This window comes from Fringilla coelebs, assembly GCF_963513975.1.
Source record: "Fringilla coelebs genome assembly, chromosome: 7".
NCBI lineage: Eukaryota > Metazoa > Chordata > Aves > Passeriformes > Fringillidae > Fringilla > Fringilla coelebs.
This window is the reverse complement of record NC_140035.1, coordinates 9,610,269-9,630,540: the sequence shown is the minus strand read 5'-3', so window position 1 is coordinate 9,630,540 and position 20,272 is coordinate 9,610,269. Positions and strand designations below refer to the sequence as shown.

At 48.6% G+C, this 20,272-nt stretch overlaps 1 protein-coding gene across 1 annotated transcript in view; it reads right to left on the bottom strand.

Annotated features, from left to right (window-relative positions):
* The window catches only part of ITGB5 (integrin subunit beta 5), a 55,970-nt gene extending 37,470 nt beyond the window's left edge, over positions 1–18,500 (bottom strand). The window contains exons 1-4 of the mRNA XM_084208971.1: positions 18,209–18,500; positions 14,161–14,246; positions 6,983–7,187; positions 2,189–2,438 (exon numbers count right to left, since the gene is read on the bottom strand). Coding sequence (XP_084065097.1) covers positions 2,189–2,438; positions 6,983–7,187; positions 14,161–14,246; positions 18,209–18,314 — 647 coding nt within the window. The 5' untranslated portion in view covers positions 18,315–18,500. The remainder of the gene's footprint in view (positions 1–2,188; positions 2,439–6,982; positions 7,188–14,160; positions 14,247–18,208) is intronic.
* Between the last annotated feature and the right edge of the window lie 1,772 nt (positions 18,501–20,272).

Here is a 20,272-nt window from a genome sequence, read left to right as displayed (position 1 = left end):
CTGTGGGGCAGGTCTCATTGCCCTAGGCTTGGCTGGCAATTAGAGCCATCCCTTTTGATCCATAATCCACGTCCAGACTTGCATCACGCTCGCACCCAGGGCAAGGCAAGGAGTCTGCCATGTCTGAAACCTCTCACTGCAGGGTCTCAGCAAGCTGCCCTCAGCCCATCAGGATGCTGAGTCAGGAGAAGAGGTGATGAAGGACACAAGGAAACAGGGCTGCACCCCACCCAGACTTGCAAGTCAGTCACCACCAGAAGGAAGAGGAGGGGAGAGCCTGGACCAAGGGCAAAAAGCACCCACTGCAGCTCGTGTTTATTTGCAGCTTTTCTTAGATGCTGCATGGTTTGTTTTGACACCAGAAATAGCTGGTGTCAAAACAAAACCACGCCTGACAACCCACCTCACTGCAGCAGGGACACACGGCAGCAGCCAGAGCCCCCACACAGAGCAAGCTGGGGAAGGAGATTCCATCAGAGAGCAGGGAGCCAGCACCCCTGGTTTGGATGAGGAGGAGACACATGGAAACCAGAAGGGAGCACCTACCAGATGAGCTGCTGTGGGCAATCCTAACTAAATGTTTTCCCAAGAACAGGCTGGCTTAAAGTAACAAACAGAAAGAAAAGCACCTGGGTAAAGGAACACACAGATAGCCTGATCATGGTAGGAAAAGCTGAGGCGACAGCTCTGGATGTTCTTGATAAAAGGTCATTGGAAGTTTCAGGTATACCTTTGTTGCTGAGTTGTTCAGTTCCATCCTCTCCTCCTTCTGCACCCATCTCCTCCTGCATGTTTCACTCTGTTTCACTTGGCCATGTCACACCAATTAAATCACACACCAGCCAAACAAAGTTTCCAAGATTTCTCCAGCTGGAGATTGTCCCCAGCCTGAGGGCAGGTGTCAGAGACTGAGGAGGACAGAGACGACAGAGGATCCCTCAGAGGCTATGCCAAGTTTCTGGGAGAAACACTATGAAGAGTGTGGTGTGCAATGCCACCATGGCAGAGACACCTTCCTGGCTCAGTGTGGTCACTTTTGCCTCATGATTAAAGCAAGAGTTTTCAATCTTAAAATCCATTTGTGTTACCACTCTGGACAGAACTGGTGAAAAGCAAATAGAGATCATTTTTGTCTGGTCAACAAGCAATGTGCAGTGAGATGCCAATGCTTGGTCAGAGCCAAAAGCTGGCCTAGAAACTGACAGCTGATGCAAGCTGTCTTTATCTGCCTCTCAGAGCATGCACAGAGCTTGGCATCCACACATGAGGTGATCTTACAATGTAAGTATCCACAAATGGCTCAAATGAAAGGGTTCTCCTCACTGCCCTTACATGACCAGGAAGCACCCACTGATGAATGAGGTGAAGATGGGGACTACAAAGGTGTCAGAGGTGACACTCTCCCAGGAGAGTGCCAACACCCAAACCCATCTGAGCCTGGACACCCTTCCCTACAGCCAGCTTCACTCTGGCACAGTCCTCAATTCAATGGACTTGATCCCAACTCTGGTGGTTAAAAGGCAAACAAAAAGACACTGGAAAGACAGAAGCAAAAGAAAAAGAAAATAAAGGGATGAAGGCTCTGATACCACCACAAAGTAAACCACATCATTTTTGTCTTTTGTAACTACCAGTTTGCTTTCCTTCCACCGCAAAAAAAGATGAAAAAACCCTCCTGCCACTGTAAAAACACTCTACAAAAACTCATTAATCAGCACTATAGGCCACTGCAAATCTCAGTTCCTCCAAACACTTTTCTTGAGAAGAAGTTACATTGCCTGGGTCTCCTTATCTGTAAAATGCAGACAAAAAGCTTAATTGATTTACTCAACGCCAAACTATGACTCAGAGCTAGGATCAGAAATCAGGAATTTCTGGCTCTGGCTCCTTTTCCTTAAAGGCTGTAAAAAAGACTGCTATGTCTGCATCCTTTTCAGGTACTTAAAAATAGCTTCAGGCTCCCTGGTACAACAGTTTCCCATGTCTAGATGAAGAGATCTCCCAACAAAATTAGAAGCTGTCCTATTTTGAATTGCCCAAGTATCACAGTGACAGCCAGGCTCATCATCATTCCCAAAAGCCAGGGCTGAAGTGTGCTTCATTATTTACAGCAACAAGGCACATGAAGACTGCAGCCAGGCTCCATGCAAGCACAGACCTTGCCCCTCCAGGTGCAGCCACCACTTACCCAATGCAGGGATTGTTTTGGTATCTTGGTGCCGTGTAGGAGAAAGGAGAAATGTTTTTGTCCACGAAGGAGCCAAAGCCCAGGCGGAAGTTGCTGGTGAGCTTTCTCATCTCCTCAGCCAGCTTGGTCCCCAGGTTGCGGATGTTGTCCAGGTCGTCGTTCATGGACAGGGACAGGTCCATCAGGTAGTAGAGGTCCACGGGATAATCCTCCACCTGCCGCACCTGCACTCGGAACGAGGTCCGGTCACCTGCACGCGCACAGACGGTGGGCACGGTGAGCAGCACACTCCCAGCACACATAAAAATCCAGATCACACTTTTTTTTTTCCCCCTGCAGAGCAGAGAGATCACTTTTCAAAAGAAGAGGGTGAGGGCAATAAGCTTTTCCAAATACATCCCTCAGGAGACTAACAGGAAAACAGGTACTGACTTTGGGTCCTCTTAAGCTATGTGGCATATTGGCTGGCAAGAAAAAGACATGGAGTGCTTGTCTCTATTTTAGCTCTATTAGGTATCAGAGAGGGTCTTTCCATCTCATCTGAGAGAACATCTAAGGGATGGACACATGAACAACACTGTTGTCCACTGTGCAGTCCAGGGATGTTTTCTTAGGAAAAAAAAGCAGAGTGAATCTTAAATGGGTATTTCATGGACTACTGCAACAGGGACCCTGCCCACACTTAGTTGAGTACATTCTCAAAGAAAACCAGGAGCAGTCCAAGAAGTCCTGCACAAAAAGAGAGTAGGAGGTAGAGCAGAAGAAGGAAGAGGATCAGAAAAAAATAGACAGTATGAAGTGAATGCAAGATGTCCTCTGAGCTGTGCAGGGAAGTTAAGGTGAAGCAAACACAGAAGAAACACCTTTGAAAAGGAGCTCCCCCCATAAATGGAGCTGGAGAAATCAGAGCAAAAGGGAAGTGGAAAACAAAGTTGTTAGGGTCACCCAGGGAAGCGCTGAAGCAGAGGTGGAACTTCCTGAAGTGATGAGCACAAGGGAAGGAGCTGACAGGGCTGAGTCACAGGTTGTGCAGATGTGAAGAGAAGCTGAGGTAAGCCGGCCCTGAACTTCTCCTTTGCCACACTAGTTTTCAGAGATACCCTCTGGAAGGGGTGCCAGGGAAGGCCACCACAGGCAACACCTACACCTCAGAAAAGCTGAGGTGGCTTCAAAGTGAGCTCAGCTTCACACCAGATGGGCCTCGGTGCAGCCAGACAGCAGGTGGCAAAAGTTTGCCTTTCACTTTGCTAAGGGAGGGGTCTAAATAAAACCACAAACCCCAACCTCACAAGCCAGGCTTTGGAGATCCCATGTTCCCAGCTTCCAGACTAGCCCCTTTTTCCAGTTCACTGGGGTCTCAGCCCAGTGAAAGGATCCAGGGAATTGGATCATTTCAAAACCAAGCTCCCAGTTCTGCCCTCTCCCAGCCCTTTGAGGGCAAGGCTGAACTTGGGGCAGTGGCAGGTTCTGCAAAACACTTGTGGCTTTCCTTCTTCCCCCTGAGAAATGGAACTCACATTTTTTAGTATTGTGAAAACATTTCCCTAACTGCTTTATTGTTCTCCTCCTTGTGCACAGGAGCACAGCTGCTCCCACTTACTTCCAGCCCAACAGCAGCAACAGCATCCCAAAACTGCCATGCTGGCAATGCACAGCACAAAGGGCTCTGCAGTCTTGGTGCCAGAGCCCTACCTGGCACCTGGGGTCAGGCTGCACCAAGCCAGAGCTTCTCAAACCCTCAAACAACACCCTCCTTCTCCTTCAGCATTTCCCTGCACTCTGCTGCAGCCCCACCTGGAAAAGGCAGGGCTGCAGGAGGCACCATGTGCAAACAAGCACATGTAGATATTGCCCAGCTGTAGGCAGCAAGATGCTCATGCCTTAAATATTCCTCCTTCCTCTCCCCAGCTTTCTTGTCCAGCAGGAGCAGGACAGGGCACAGGGCTGGGATGTGGAGGGCAGCAGGTGCTCCAGGTGGGCCTCACATTATACTTGGCATGCATTTTGTGGGGGAACCAAGAAGAACACAACTCATGTAGCACAAAAACTTAGCACTGATTGCAGGGTAAAAGACTGTGATTGCAAGCTTGACTTTAATTCAGTGCTGCAAAAATATGTTTAAATCTGGGAAAATTCTTTCCCATGCCCATATTTTTCATTGCTACATATTTTTCCCACTCAAAAAGGGGATGTGTCCTCTCTATTTTGCAACACTTTCCTTTCCAAAGCACTGTTCTTCCTGCCAGAAAGGGTATTTGGGATGCTGTGATCAAACGTGCTTCTCTTAATAGTTATGAATTTATTAGTCCCTGAGAAGCACCAAAACCAACAGGATCCTGTGGCTGGTTCTTCTTTTATTCCTAACTGCACAAACCAATTATGTCAGAGAAAATATCACTAATGTATGTAGATGTAAGTGCAAAAGAATTTATTATTCTCTATGGACAGTATTACTCTCACACTTCTAGGGATAATCCAGCCCCCTCCTTCTTCATGTACTGTTGCCACCATCCTCTTCTTAGGGCTTTTACTGAAAAGTTTTAAACTCAGAGCTTAATTCAGAAATTTTTCTTGGATACCATCATGCAGAAGCAGTGCAGAAATTGGAAAAATTGATTTTGATCAATTTAAGAACATAAACTCAACAATCATGCTTATCCAGCTTATTCCTGCTTGGTGAGGTTTATGGCTTGATGAGCAACACAGCTGCATGTATTCATTTTTTAAGTCTGTTTACACTATTGCTCTTTCTTTTAACTAGGACACGCTGCTTTATAGCTGGGCTTCAGATTAAAAAGCAATATTATAAAAACTAAATGCTCAATGCAAAAGCTACCCCATAAGGACATCAATTTAAGGCATTTGGAGTTTAGCTGAGGACACAGATTTGGGGATGTGACTTCTGCCACAGGATGATGAGATCAAACTGCCTGGGTGGGAACAGCAAACAATTGACAATCCACTCCCTTCTGCTTCTGCTTAGTGGTCTAAGAATAAAAGATCACCATTGCCACAGACCGCCACCGCGTGAACTCGTCTTTGAAATAGGACACTCCTCATGCCCAAAATTAAATCAACATTGTCTCCTTTTTGTCTTGGGTTCACAGGGCGAAACCTGTTCTCCCAAACTCAAGGATTAATGGATAATTTAAACTGGCCCTGCTAATGCAAGGGTTTAGGTAGTCATCAGCATGAAGGTGAAGTTGCCCAACATCAAAAAGAGAAGAAAAATGGGAGATACTAATCACAAACATCTAGGTTTGTCCCTCGTCTTGCAATGACAGTGCTGCTCTGCAAGAGGAGCACAGAGAGAGGAGTTCACTGGCTCAGAGTGGGACTTGCTGCAGGGGTCCTTAGGGCGATTCCTGCAGCCTGGACCTGGAGGGCTTCTCCATCATAAGAACTGAGGATGGCCATGAGTGTGGTCCCCACAAGGGTGGGCAGAAGCACTACACCAGCCTATGCAGCACAAGGCTGCCAAAAGCCAGACCCCAGGAGGCCACAGGGAGGTGGATCCCCACACCCTGCCACTGACTGGAGCAGTGGACACTGGATGGGCAAAACTGCTGGGGACTGGCAAAGCAGAATTCGCTGAGCACCAGGCACTGCGTGTGGAGGATGCGCAGGAGATGAGATGTGGAAGCTGAGCCAGCCCTTTCTGTCAGGAATTGCCTCAAGAAACAGCAGTAATAACAACTCCCTTTTGTTCCCTTTTTTAACACAACATTCAATGGCAGAAGCCATGCATCCAGATGTATGAACAGTGGTGACTGCTCTCAGGTATCTGATTTTAAGGCTTTGAAGCAAATTATTTTAGATTTGAGGGTCTGACCAATGACAGCGGAGGAAGTTAATTGAAAAACATGACAACTTCTAACTTACACAACTAAAACAAAAACTCTTGCAGCAAGTGGTAGGCTCTGGGAGAGCACTGATAGCATAAGCACCAGCTCAAACCCCTGTTTTTCTATAGCAAATATCAATATTTCTCTTTTCTGTATGCTCATGAGAGCTGTCACAAAACTGTAAGCCTTAGAAACCCACACCAATAGCTTATAATGAATCAAGCTTTTATATTTGCTTCTTATCTTTGCAATAAAGAGCTTTTTTCCCTCTTCAGAAATGTCAGCTGCCAAATTTTTTCAAGAATTCTAAACCCACATTAAAGCCTCCCCCCACCATGCAAAAACTTTTGATAACAAGCATGCTCGCATAGCTCAGATGAGCTGTTCCCTTCTAATTTTTAATTAAAAGGAAGAGATTGAAGAAAAGTGATGGCTCAGGAGAATGAAAGAGGGACCTGGCTACAGTCCAAGGCCTGAGTCACAAGTTCAAATCTCCATCTTCTGCCTTGATCCCATCGCTCTTTTGCATACCGACAGAAAACAGATATGTGGGTTTGTTTCCAATTTATAGAAGGATCTGTCTCAGTTTAGAGTCATGCCCTGTCAGCTCAGTGGAGGAACCAAAGTTATTTTAACTCCTTCCACACAGTGATTCCATTTTGAAGCCGAGCAGGCTCCTCCTAAACACATGCAGGTGTTAAGACCATTACTGGTAGCAGCTGTGGGTGGGCTTTGACTGACTTTGCCCAACAGCGATGTCCTCTCATGGAGGACACGTGCCCCAGCCCCAAACCTGTTTGTGACTCACCACCAAAGTTCAAAGCTATGGAAGGGGGCAGCAGTCACCTGCTTTAGTGGGCTACAAGGCCACAATTTGCAACGTGCTCTTGGCATGTCCTGGCCACCCTTTCTCCCTCCCCCACGCTCCACAGAGCTGCTGGGGACTCACCAGGACGAAGATTCAAGGCGACCTTCTGAGGTGTGATCTGTGTGACATCCAGGTGGCTCTGGCCAGAGCCCTTGCTGCTCAGAGGGACGTTCCTCACCACGCTGATGCTGCTGCTGGGGTTCTCGATGGCTCCGGCGCAGCCGTTTGCAACCAGGTTCTGCAGGAAGTCACACCGGGATGTGATGGACTTCGTGCTGCTGAAATCCTGGGGGGTGAAGAAGAGACAAAAAGGAAGTGGAGGGGAATGCATCAATCCCACAGCAGGGGCTTTGTTTTGACATGCTGGTATCTAACAACTAGGCGATGACAAGGAGAAGTTGGTGTCCTTTGTGGTGACTGTGCTTGGAAGGAGCCTGCACTGAGCCTTGAGACTTTCAAAAGGATCAACCAAAAAAGGAAGCTCTGTGTGGTTTTGAACACTGAGTTTGCCCACAGAGCACTGAAACAGAAACCTAAGCCTGTGTTTTCAGCCCAGCCACAGCAGCAGCACCTGTTCCCAGCCTGGCCACAAGACAGCAAAGCCAAGCACTAGGTTTGCTGCAGGGACAGCCCATGGCCATCTCTATGATTTTATGCACATGCACCGTCTCAAAGGAGCTTTGCAGAAGACAGAAGAAAGAACAAGGAGGTGGCACTGAGGAAAGCAGGACAAACCCACCAACCCAGAGAGGGCCAAGTAAAGATGTGAAGCTGAAGACAGGCTGGGTGGCTCCCTCTTCCCTGGGTGAGACACCGCACGTCCCCAACACAAGCACTGTGTGAGGAATAAGGGAGGTGGGAGAAACTTCACAGGAGCTGGTGAAAATGCAGACAGTGCCCACCACAGAGGTGCAGGCAGAGGCCCACTGCCAAAGGAAAGCCAGGAGTGTCCCAGCACCCATCCCAGAGCTCCAGCCCTTGCTGCGAGCCCCGTGCGTGGTGCACAAAGCAGCCTTGTGCAGGGCAGCGCTCAGGAACAGCCGGGAACACAATGCACCCTTTTGCAAGAGCCTGTTTGTTAGAATGCCTTTTTTTTTTTCTCCCCAAAAGTGCCAAAAGGAACAAGTCACATGCCCAAAACTTACTGGATTTTCAGCAGTCGATTCCTACTAACTTCTGCACGACAACAATAGAGACAACCCTCTTCAGCTCCAGGGCTGAGGGACTAATATGACATGAAATAATTCAGAGAAGATGCTTGCAGCCATGCCAGCCCCTCCTTCAGCTGCTCAGCCAAAACCAGCATGGGGCTGAATAAACCTCACTTATTGCTGAAACTCCAGCAAGGAAAGGACAGGAGAGACATCAAGGAGGGGGAGGCTCCTGACAGATCCTTATGGGGTGATCTCCAGGGGTCCCTCAAGGACAAGCTTGGATACAGGGCCCTGGGACACAGACAGAGGCTTCCAGCTGCATTTTTCTCACTACAAGGTCCCAATGCTATTTGAAAAATGAGAGATTTGCATTCCAGCATCCAGCAGCAGGGTCCAGCCAAGAAACCGACGACGGCACATCAGATGGATACGAACACAAATTTCTTGGAACACGTCGTGTAAACAGATGAACTTCCAAAAAAGGAGGACTGGGACTATTTAAATCATCTCCAGCATGACAAAATAAAAATCAGAATCCCTCACAAAACTGAAAACAACGCCCAGCCTTTCAGAGCCACACATTTCAGGCAGCCTTGGAGAAAAGTTTCTCTCAGATGCGGTTTTACCTGAAACCAGAAAAAAGCTGGTGGGGTCCAGGTGCTCACCTGGGCCTACCCACCCAGCAGCAGGGGGAGATGCTCTCCTACTCTCCCAGTACCCAGACCACAGCTCCAGGTGAACACCTCTGCCAGCTCATTTCTGCTACCACCTATTAGAAAGGACACTCAAAAAAAAGTGCTGCAAAAAGCAATACAAACTGGAGCTCAGCTGGGAACTCCTAGTTACTCTCAAGTAACTAGCATTGAAGAGAAGCATCCAAATGGCACAATATTTAGGGCTGCTCACATAACTGCAGCTTCTATCAGGTGTTCCCAAGCCTTCCCAGCATCTGCTCCAAAGATTCCAAAGGAAGTCCAGGAGGTCAGGTGGAAGCCCCTACACAACTCTTAGGTCAGCAGTACCTTTGCACTCCTCGAGGTTCCCCTTGCTTGATCCAGGTATTTTCTCTAAACTTCGTTCTAAAATGGGTCCAGAGGACTTGCCAAAGGGAGCAATTGCTAACCTGCAGCTCCAATCAAATCCAGCTATTTTCTTGTCCTGTGAAAAGCCATATTACCTGAGGTGGAAGAAAATATCCACCCTCAGGGTTGCAAATGCCTGAGGGGAGGATGGTGCAGCTCAGCACAGAGGGGTGCAGGACTGACCCCTACTTCACCTTGATTTCTTACCCAGGCAGAGTAACACTGAGCAGGAGGGTGACAGTGGCCTTGGGAATGTCCCAGCAATCACCATTGTACCCTGCAAACAAACACCCAAGCTGCACCCATAGGTCAAAACCCAAAGCCAAAACTGGGGTTACCAGGTACCATCCAAGTTTTCTGTGACAGAGAAAATCAAGGCTCATTAGGGTTCAGTAAAGGGAAAAAGGATGAGCAGACCTGGGGAATAAAGGGCATTGGACAGGTCCAGACAGCTCCTGAGAAACCACAGCAAAAGGCAGCCCCACAGCAGCTCAGACACAATATGATGGTTCAAACCCCAATCTTCCCCAAGCAGAGAACACCCTGGGGTCAGTTAAGCAATTCAATGTGCCCACACACGTGCCAGTTGTCTGCCTGCAGGCCTGCTTGGGCAAGAAATGCAGCAGATGCCCCTCACAAGGAGGAACCACCCCAAACTTTGCTCTGTGCCACAGAGGAGCACTCTGTAAGATCCCCAGCCCTGTCAGTCACTCTGGCTGCTCCAGCCTCCTCAGAAGCTCACAAAGGCAAATGCACACAGGCAGACAGGATGAATGGAGACAACAGTGTGACAATTACATGCTCATCAGTTTGACAGCTTTAAGACAAATTGCTCGGTTCATGCTATAAAAATGGAGAATAGCACTCGCTGTATCTAATATCTAATTCTTGACTAGGCATGTCCCTACCATTCAGCCCATCCTGTTCTCTTTTGATGAAGATCTCAATCATTTTTTGCTTTAATCAATCCAGTTCTGCATTAATTCAGTGTGAAACATGACTGCTTTCTCCATTAAAAAAAAACAAAAAACAAACAAAACCTTGACATGCTCCCTTTAGGAACAACCTTGATTTTCTTTCCTCATTCTCTAGGCATACATTTCTGAGATGGAAGAGGATGGGGTAAAAGCACCTGCTGGAAAACAGAGGGTGCCACTGGGCAAATTTCAGTTCACTTACTCAAAAAGGACATTTCAGTTTAATTAATGCGTATCTCTGGTTTCCATGTACACACATAAATGCATCCACATAGGTAATGGACAGATGAACACAGTTCATCCACCTAACAAACACATCTAACAAACAAGAGGAGCCTCTGCACACTGGTACGCTGCTCCCCAAAGCAGCAAAAAGGAAAACATAATGGTGACATTTCCCCCCCATACTGGTACTCCCAAATGCTCTTTTGAAGAGCTTCACCCCCTGCAACCACCTCAGGAAGGTTTATCACAATCACAACCTTTCTATCACACTGCCCTAGCAGCTCAGAGGACAGCACTGAAGCCACTTCCTGAGCTCCCTGTTCTCCCCAGCAAACCCAAAATGTCCTGCTCAGCCTGGGCAACCAGGTGTCACTGCAAAAAATTCCACAAGCATCCTCTGGTCCCACACATGGAAACCAGGCTTCCACAGACATACAGCAACCCCACAGGCCAGTGTGCAGCTTCCAGTCAGAACATTTTACCAGCACCATGTCAGCAATTTCTCATCATTTTCAGCTTCTCCTAGACCCTGCAGATTCCTCAGTTCCAGCTTGGAGGCTGCAGCAGTCTCCATCACACCAAGAGTCACTCTCCCTCAGAGATCCCTGTTTCAAGGCATGCTCAGGTGATGGTTAAGGCCACATATTCACACCTCCTCTTCTAAGTGCCACTGAAATCACCACCACTGAGGCTTGCCTTTCAAGGTATTCCTCCACAAGCCAACAGAATCGATGCCTGCTCCCAAATTTCCCAGAGCCCAAAGACCTGTGGTTAGCTCAGCAGCCCCGGGAGGCTCTAGGGCTGCTGCACACCAGAAGCTGCTATCATCAGCTCATTCATCATCCCCTTGGGATGGGAACAGAGATGCTGAGCACAAGCAGAAGGGAAAAGAAGTCCAACCAAGCCAGGGGACATGATGCACCCTGTAACAACAAGTTAGGAGGTGGCAGTCAGAAAATGAGAGCACCTTGCCTGCTCTGCTGTACGATCTATCTGTACACATCCCCTTACCCTCACAATTCAGGGCAATGTGAATTCAGGAATATCCCTCCTGGGAAACTACTGGGATAGAGCTCCCAAAGAAACTGGTATAATGGTACCACCAAGTGATATTATTCCCCAAATATTTCCCCAAAGGAAATATAAGAAGGTGTGCATATACAGGAAGATCAATAATACATATAACTATGCAATTATAAATATAGCTATATAAGAAGGTATACAAATACAGGAAGATCAATTATACATATAACTATACAATGCAATTACAAATATAGCTACACAATGTGCATAATGTGTGTGTATATATATATATCTATATATATATAAACTGTATAACAGACATCTCTAAACATCATGTATACATTATATATAGAATTATACTACATGTACTGAGACTTCTACTATATATTTATTTCCTGACAAAATTATTAATTTTTGCTTGCAAAGTCGATAAAAGCTGACCCAATTTGCTCACAAACCTGTAAAGTAAATGCAAAGAGAGCACAAAATACACACAAATCAACTGACTGAGGATCTGCCATAACAAAGCTGCCATCTGTGGAACACACTCCAATATCTTACCCCTGATATTTAAAGAGCAGCAGAGCTATAAAATTTGACTGGCATATATGCAACCAGGAAATACAGATAGCAAACTGCTGCCAATGGAAAAAGCTAAGGAAAACACATTAAGAGCTATTTAATAAATTTAATAAATCTGACTAGACTGCAGCAGAGAGAAGGGGAATAAGGTGGTGAAATGACTATGAAATGAAGGCGGATATTATAGAGTATATAATATTACTTTAAAACTTTCTGAAGTTGAAAAACTCCAGGTATTGTTGAAATCCCATGACCTCACCTGATGATCTCAGCTAAAGAGAAATAATTAGTTTCAAACAGTACATTCTAAAAAAAAAAAATACAAAAAAAATACAGAATTAGGATAAGAACTTGCTAAGTTTTAGCATGTAGCATGTAATAGGAATAGCAGCTTTTGAACACATAGCTCTTGGCTCAATACACCTTGAACTGTATGTTTTTAAATAGCTTCTGCAGGCTAAAGGTCAGGAAGTATTACAGGACTTCCCTGTAAACACCCATCTTCCTCCTTGGCCCCTCCATGCCAGTCAGGAATTTTCTTTTTTTTTTTTTTCAGTAACTACCCTGTTTGCATGATAAGAATCAGGCTGCCAGTCCCATTAGTACAATTAGTGGTCACAGTGACCACCAGATAAACATTTCCACTAGCAGCATTCTACAGAAAGTTGTCTTTTGATGCCAAGGAAGGAAAAAAAAGCCAAAAGAAAGCACAAACTATTGGGTACCCATAGTTAAATAACCAGCGTTCCTGGATCCAATCTCACCACCACAGATTAGCTGGCTGGAAGAGGAGCTCCTACAGCTGTTTACAAGATGTCTCAGAAGCAAGATCTATTGCTTTACCCTTTCCCTTCTGCACACCAATTGCCTGGCTGGAAAAAACATCGCAGGAAATCGGTGACGCTGTCAGGCAGTGCGGGGTTTGCAGCATTACAGGTTTTCCTGCACAGCTGCAGCTGTGCTTACCCGTGAAACATCCCCTGAAACAGACCTGGAGAGCCAGCGGCTGGGGCACCTCCCCAAGACCCAGCCAAACCAGAGGGACTGGAAGCCACCTTCATCCCGCATCCATCTCCAGCCCCAGCCCCATCCTCTGCCCTGGAGCTGGCAGCTGCCCCAGGCAGGCCTGGCAGCAGGAGGGAGGGAACAGCAGAGGGGACAGAGCCTGCATCCTTAGCTCAGCAGCACCAGCTGCAGCTGGAGGGTGAAGTGAGTCCTCAGAAGGGAACAGGGATGGCCACACTCGAGGAATAAGGGTCAGCAGGGAACAGAACATCATCACCACTGGCCATGCCCTTCCAGAGGTTCAAGATCATCTACTGCTCTGGGGTTCTCCCATCCCAAAACTGGTTCCTGACACAACAGCTGTGCCAGCCTATTTTTCAGATTTTTCCATGCATCTGAAAGCATCCATATTTCTCTCCTGAACACCTAGGACAGGCACTAAGCAGACAATTGCTTTCTATGCATCAAACATTATTAGGGCTTTCACACACCTTGTTCTTCAGAAATTGTAAGTCTGCTTGATAAGACTTACAATTGGATTATAAGACTATACAATTGGATAAGATTGGATTATATATATAGACCTAAACTTGTGAGCAGCCCCTAGGGAGCAGGGGGAGGTACCTCCAATTGCTCGCAAACAAAGAGGGGCAGTTGAATTATGGGTGAGCAGCTTCAGCACCAGCACAAGGATGTATTTCCCTCTGAAGTGCTCAGTTACTCTGTGAAACTTGTGGCACTGATGCCAGAAGCATGGGTCACCCCCCCCAAATGACACAATAGATTCAGAAAGGAGAATTATCATTGTTACAGACAAAGAGCCCATGCCAGGCCACACGACCAGGGACACGTAGCAGGACACTAGCCAGGGGCTTGGAGCTTTTTGGGAGAGAGCTTTGGAGCAAGGCTCCCTGTAACACAGAGCCCATGCAGGGACCCAGCATCCACCAAAAACAAGAAGGTAATTGAAGGGACAGAAGGACTGAGGGAACAGTGCTGCTCTGTGAGGGTGTGTGGGGGTCAAAGTGGGGTCAGAGACTTATTTCCTATGATGTCAAAGAGCTGAGGAGTCCCATACACCCAAAATACACTCAGCATGCAGCATCCTCTGCCCTCACTCAGCCCTTGAGTCAGGAACAGGCAAGGTGAGAAAAGAGCTCCCTTCCAGCACTACAAAAAGCCTGAAAGTCAAATGAGGTGTGCCCACCTACCTCCTTGGAGCACCAGGCACACTTGGGATGGATGAGGAGACACTCTTCACAGGATGTGGCGCTTCCACTGGTGCACAGATTGAGACCTTCAGCAAGAGAGAACAGTGTGGGCTGAATGGTTATTCCACTCCAAGGGGTTCTGAGACATTCTTAATGCTAAACACACTGTAAATTCAAACAAGAGCAAATAATCTCCCAGGAGCCTAAAAGGCAGGAGAAGCTGTAAATCTCTCTTCACCTGTAAGGAGGTCTTGTTTTCTTTTCCCTCCCTAAGGTAAATGAAAAGGACAGAAACTTGCTTTGAGGTGCTGAGAACCTCTAAAAACTGAATCTGGTGCTTTTTCTTTATTCCATTTCAATGGTGTCTGGTTAATCAAAGAGTCTAGCTACTCATATGCCTAATCAAACACTCCCATTGCTGTGGGCAGAAGGCAATAACTGTTTGACCACTCTGAAACATGGAGCTGGCTGTCCAAAAGCCCTGAGATGCTGACTTTTAAAGATACATCTTTAGGAACATCTTCTCATTTTTTCTAGCTGAATATATGGGGAGGGCCTCTCCCCATAATTTTCATATTAAAGCACTCTTGAAACACACTCATCTCCCCTTCCCACACAGGTGATTCTCACAGTGGACTCATGTTGCAGTACATCACTTTTACTTTACTACAAGAGACATTTCCACAGGATATCCAGGTTAAGCCTTGCAGTGTGTTTGCACTGGGACATGTCCAAGGCAGCAGGGGGGGAAGGGCACCAAGGGCTCTCCCTGCCTGTGATCCCAGCAGGGGCACCAGCCAGGCTGAAGCTCTTTGCTCCTGGGTTGCTGCTGTCCGGCAGCACAAGGGGTCCAAGCAGGTTTCACTTACAAAATCCACAATTTGCACTTTGGGCTTTAAAAATGAAGTGAAACTACACAAATAAAGCCGAAGTGGACTGGTATGGGCTCTGAATGCAGCAGCTTGTTCAAGTATGCCTGTGGCTATGAATGTGCCCTTCCATACCACTGATGGCCCAGCTCCCCCGGGTGCAGCTATTAACTTCCACTGTCAATAAATGATTAAAGAAATCTTCAACTGAGGTTTCAGCACAGTGGCTGCACACTCCAAATGAAATGCCTCAGGCTTGAACTCCCAATCTGCTATTTTTTCCAGCCCAAATGTCAATAAAAGCATTGTCAGACCTCTATTTTCAGCCAGTTGCATCTGCAGATACCAGCGCACCACGCTGCTGCTGGGTGTAATCTGCAGATTCCGCAGAGTTGCCAATAGCTGCTGAAGAGTCCCATGAAGTTTTCTCCTGACCCAAGAACTTTCTGCCACAATAGCTTTAGAAGAAGGATTTTTGCTGTATCCCATGTGAATATTGCGCCAAGAAATGGAAAGCAGTGGCTGCCTGGGTCGCTCCCATAAGGGGTTGAGCTGTGAGCACAGGAAGCAGTGAATCAAGCTGGACAGCTGGAGGAAAACCTGGCATGCCCTGGACTAAAAACAAAAAGAGGATAAGTAGGTCCTGTCAGTCACTGCAGAGGCCTGGCCGTGCCAGAGCCCTGCACTGACGGGTCTCTGCTGCCCACAAGGTGGTTAACTCTAACCCCAGAGAGCCAAGCCCTGCACTCTCTCTATGGCACTCATTCAAATAGGCTCCTTGGGCTCATTCATACCAAACAAGAGCCTTCTGAAGAGTGTGGGCTTTTTTTTCCTTCTGGCTGTTACCACATCCCCAGGCGTTTCATTCCTTTTTTGCATTCAGAAGTTATATTCCAGCTCCTGGACACTACAAGAGCTCAAAACATAAATAAGTAGTATAAAGCAAAATGTAACTTGTTCAACTGAGTTAAAATTTAGACAGCAACTAACACTTGCATTTGCAAACCCTGAAGATGGCCTCTCCCTGAGAGCTGCTGCTGCTCTGGCAGCCGTGTATAGGGTAACCCAGCAAAAATAATGGGCTTTAACTAGCAAATTCTTGCATTCATACCCTGGCTACCCAGGCCTGGCTCTCCCACAGCTTCACTCGCCCATCCGCATGGAAATATTTACCTCCATTCCTGACTGCTGGGTTTTGGAGAGTTTACTTAGTCACAGTAATAGCTGAATGAAAACCAATGTCTCCTCCTTCCTCTGTGTGCCATGACCAAAGCAGCCCACGCTCCTGTGGCCAGCCATGGGGTGACATTCCTCCCAGTGGCAGCTTTTGAAGTTTCCAAGTATGCTTTTCTTTCCACTGTGCAGCAACACTAAACCATTTCCAGCATTGTTGTGAAAACAGAGCTTTGTGAAGCCCTCCAATTTTAGACTGAAACCTGAGCTTTTTGAGTTGGAGTAGAAACACGCAGGATTTTCCAGATGCAAGTCTTTGCTGTGCTTGGTTCAGTGCAGTCTTTCCCAAATCCAGCAGAGGAAGGACCTGATGATGCTCATGCCAGTCCAGATCCTTGGAGATGCTGGGGCAAGTCACCCACTGAGACTGGAAGGAACTCAGTTTGCTCTTTGGACTGTGATACAGTTAATGAAACCACTCCTGAAAAATCAACTGAAGTTCTTATAATGGGGAAAATTCCATCCAGGGTTTAGCTGGGATTACTCTGGAGGTAAATAATCCACTCCCTGGATTGCTGAGCTGCACTGCCCACATACAGTCCTCCATACTGATGCCACTGAGTCCTAAGCCCTGCACCCTACTTGTTTTGCACAGTAGCATCCAGTAAGCACAAAGAATATCTCCAAATGACATCCTTCCCTTGGATTGAGCTGCAGGAGAGCCCAGAAAAGCAGAAGATGACAGTGTATTCCACTAGGCAGCGGAGATTTTAATACATCAAACTACAGATGCAGAGCAAGATAGGAAACTGATGAAAGGTACTCATCAAATTTACTCATAAAGATGCTCCAGGCAATCAGACCTCATTTTAAACCTGTTCTGCAAGAAATCCTAGTTTGGGCAGCTCCTCAAACGGAGGTGAATGTACTGGCTTGCTTAGGGAAGACAGAGAAAAATAAAAAGTGATGCACTTTATACAGCTAAGCATGAAAACTGAGCATTTTATCTGTGCTTGCAATAAGCATTCTAAGAGACCCGAGATGATCTGCTGCAATACTGAACCACCAATTTCATGGACCAGGCACAGAGAAAAAAAAAATTAAGAAAACTTCTCCTGAGCTTTTGCAATTATGTGCCACAGCACTCTGCAAGATGAACCTCTTCCTAAGATTACTCATTAAAATATCAAGCACTTAGAGTAAGTACTGGAATGGTGGACTTAGGCATTTTGTGGGGTTTCTTATAAGAAAGTTTCCCCAAATGCTCAGAGAGGAAGGAAACCCTATTTCCACTACTGCTGGGGCAGAGTTACTGACTGAACTGCAGTACTCGTGTGAGTGTGGAAACTGGGAGCATCCCCGTGAGGGACAAGGACCTCTCTCCGGGTGCCACGGTTCAAGGTGCAAGTGAGGAACGGTACAAGGTGAGAGCGTGGAGACCGGGGACCGGCAGGGCGACAGCTTGTGCGCGGCTTTCTGCTGCTACTCCTCATCGCATCGATTAACAACACACCGCGCTCAGGCAAACATCCCGGGGAAGTGCTTACCCTGAACAGCAGTGGCTGCAGCCGCTCCCACTAGGAATATACATAGAGCGAGGTGTATAAATAGCAGTTCCGTGCTTTTTAAGGCGAAGGTGCTACACCCCGCGGATGCGGTCCGTGCCCCGCAGCGCTGCCGGAGCGCGGGTCCCGCCACCCGCAACCGGGGGCACGGCGGGAGGGGGCCGGGGCCGGGGCCAGCGCCGTGCCGGGGCCGGCGGGGATGCGCGGAGAGCCCCGGCAGCGGCCAGCCCGGGCAGGGCACAGCGGGGACAGCGGGGACCCGCGTCCCGCCGGCTGCGGGCGCACGGCAAAGCGGGCGCCGGGGGAGGCACCGGGAAGGGGGGCGAGAGGAGCGGATAAGACAGCCGGTAACGGAGAGCACCGAGGCGGGTCTGGGGGACAAGCCGCCTTCCGGAGCGGCGCTCGCAGGGCCCGGGACGGCGGGAGCGGAGCGGCCCTTACCTCTGCCGGGCTGCAGCGGGGCGGCCAGGAGGAGGAGGCGGAGGAGGAGGAGCGGGGGGGGCCGGCGGGCGGCGGCGGGGGCCGGCAGCCCCCCTCGGCGGGGCATGGTGCGGCGGCCGGGGCGGCCGGGCTGCCCTTCCCGGCCGGGCCCTCCCCGCCGCCTTTTGTGCGGCCGCGGCGGCGGCGGCGGGAGGAGGAGGCGGGGGCGGCGCCGCGGAGCTGCCCGGGGGCGGCGGGACGGGACCGGACGGGGAGGCGTACGGGTGCCCCTGTCCGTGTGCCTCTCCGTCTGTCCGTGGGTCTGTGCGTGTGTCTGTCCCGCTCCCGAGGGTGCGCTGCCGCCTCCCCGCCCCGCCGCCCCACGCAGGGAGGCGTAGCCGCGTCCGGAGCGGGACCCGCGGGCACGGCCGGGCCCACGGACACGGACACGGACACGGACACGGACACGGACACGGACACGGACAGGGACAGGCTGCCTCTGCGGATGCACGTGTACCCGCCCGGACAGGCGCAGGCAGACACGCACGGCGTGCGCAGACACACGGGCACGCACACAGATGTACCCGCAGGCACACGAGGAATGCGCGCCCTCCTCTCCGCTCGCAGCAGGGCTTGCACTCATTCCCCACGGGTCACTGCCTGCTCTTACGTGGCGTTTTTCCCGCTTCAGGGATTTTCTCTGTGCAAACAGACCGTGTCCATTTACTGAAGGGCTCTTTGAGCCACGGCACCCGGGCAGCGCTGCACTCACGTCTGACGGCTTCTTGGCACGGCCCACGCCCCCACCGCCTGGGACATCAACACTTCAGATCGAAAGGAAGCCTCGGATGTTATGATCGCGTTTGGGTTGCTGGAGAGCTTTCTGTATTCTTCTGCTTTTAAAATAAATAATAAATCATCCCTAGAGCTGATCATTGGTTTTAAAAGCAGTTTGTAGTAACAGGTAACTTACTCATGACCTGCAGACCTTCATGACATCCTCATGTCTGCTAGATCTCGCCATCAGATTTTGTTTTAAACACGTGTTGTGTTGCTGTTCTCAGACAGAAGTGATTTACTGTAATGCCACCTGCCAAAATTCCCCCTTACCTGCATTGATTTCCAACTCTGCTTTCACAAATCTTGCTGATTTCTTCAACCTCTTCATACCCCCGGGGGAAACCAGGTTTGGATTAAGTGACTATTTGTTGTTTTGGGAAATACACACCTACAAAAGTTGTAACATTTTAACTGTCCCGGGGCTGCTAAATCAAAACAAGTCCTGGGGTGGCTGTGGGAGCATCACAACCCTACTGCTCGCAACCAGCGCAAAAATATCATTAAATGCCTCACCAAAACCTCTGCCATGGTAGGAGTGTGGTGTGTGGGACAGGCAGTAGCCTACAAGCTGCCCTCAAGCTGTTGGCTGTGCGTGGGGAAAGGGACAGCATCAGCTCTCCCTGTTATCCCAAAAACATAAGGTGCATGCTGTCACACTTTATTAATAATAAAATTAATGCTGGCCATGTTGGGACTGACCTGTACATGCAAGATGTGGTATGTGGGGACTTCAAAGCAGGTTGTTCCTTTGTGGAATATTTTTAATATTCCTGTGGAAAAAAAAGAAAGTGAAATGCAGATCCTGCACTTGCAAGAGATAAAGTACCCAATATGAGCATTACTGCCCAGAAGAGCCTTGTGTAGACCTAGAAGTCCCTTCTTGGGTCTTTGGGCCATGCCCAAGTACCCCAAGACAACTGCAACTACAACTATCCATGGATAGACTCATGTTGTTTGAGAGCTTTAAACTATTCCTGGCTGTAGAAACAGGAAGACACTCATCTCTCATCCCTGTGTCCTGCCATGCTGCCCCAGGAACACTGGGTGAAGGAGCAGATGCCCACGGGCAAGTGGCAAGTTAGCAAGGGGGAAAAAGGAAAAGCAGGGCCACGGGGTAAAGAAACTACGTGGAGGGAAGGAAACCACCTTCTGAGACCCAACTGTGGCATCTCAAGGGGCAGAGAAGAGGGCTTGAGGAGGCAAGCAGTACTTTCAGAAGGAATGTGCTGCAGCAGGACCAGAGCC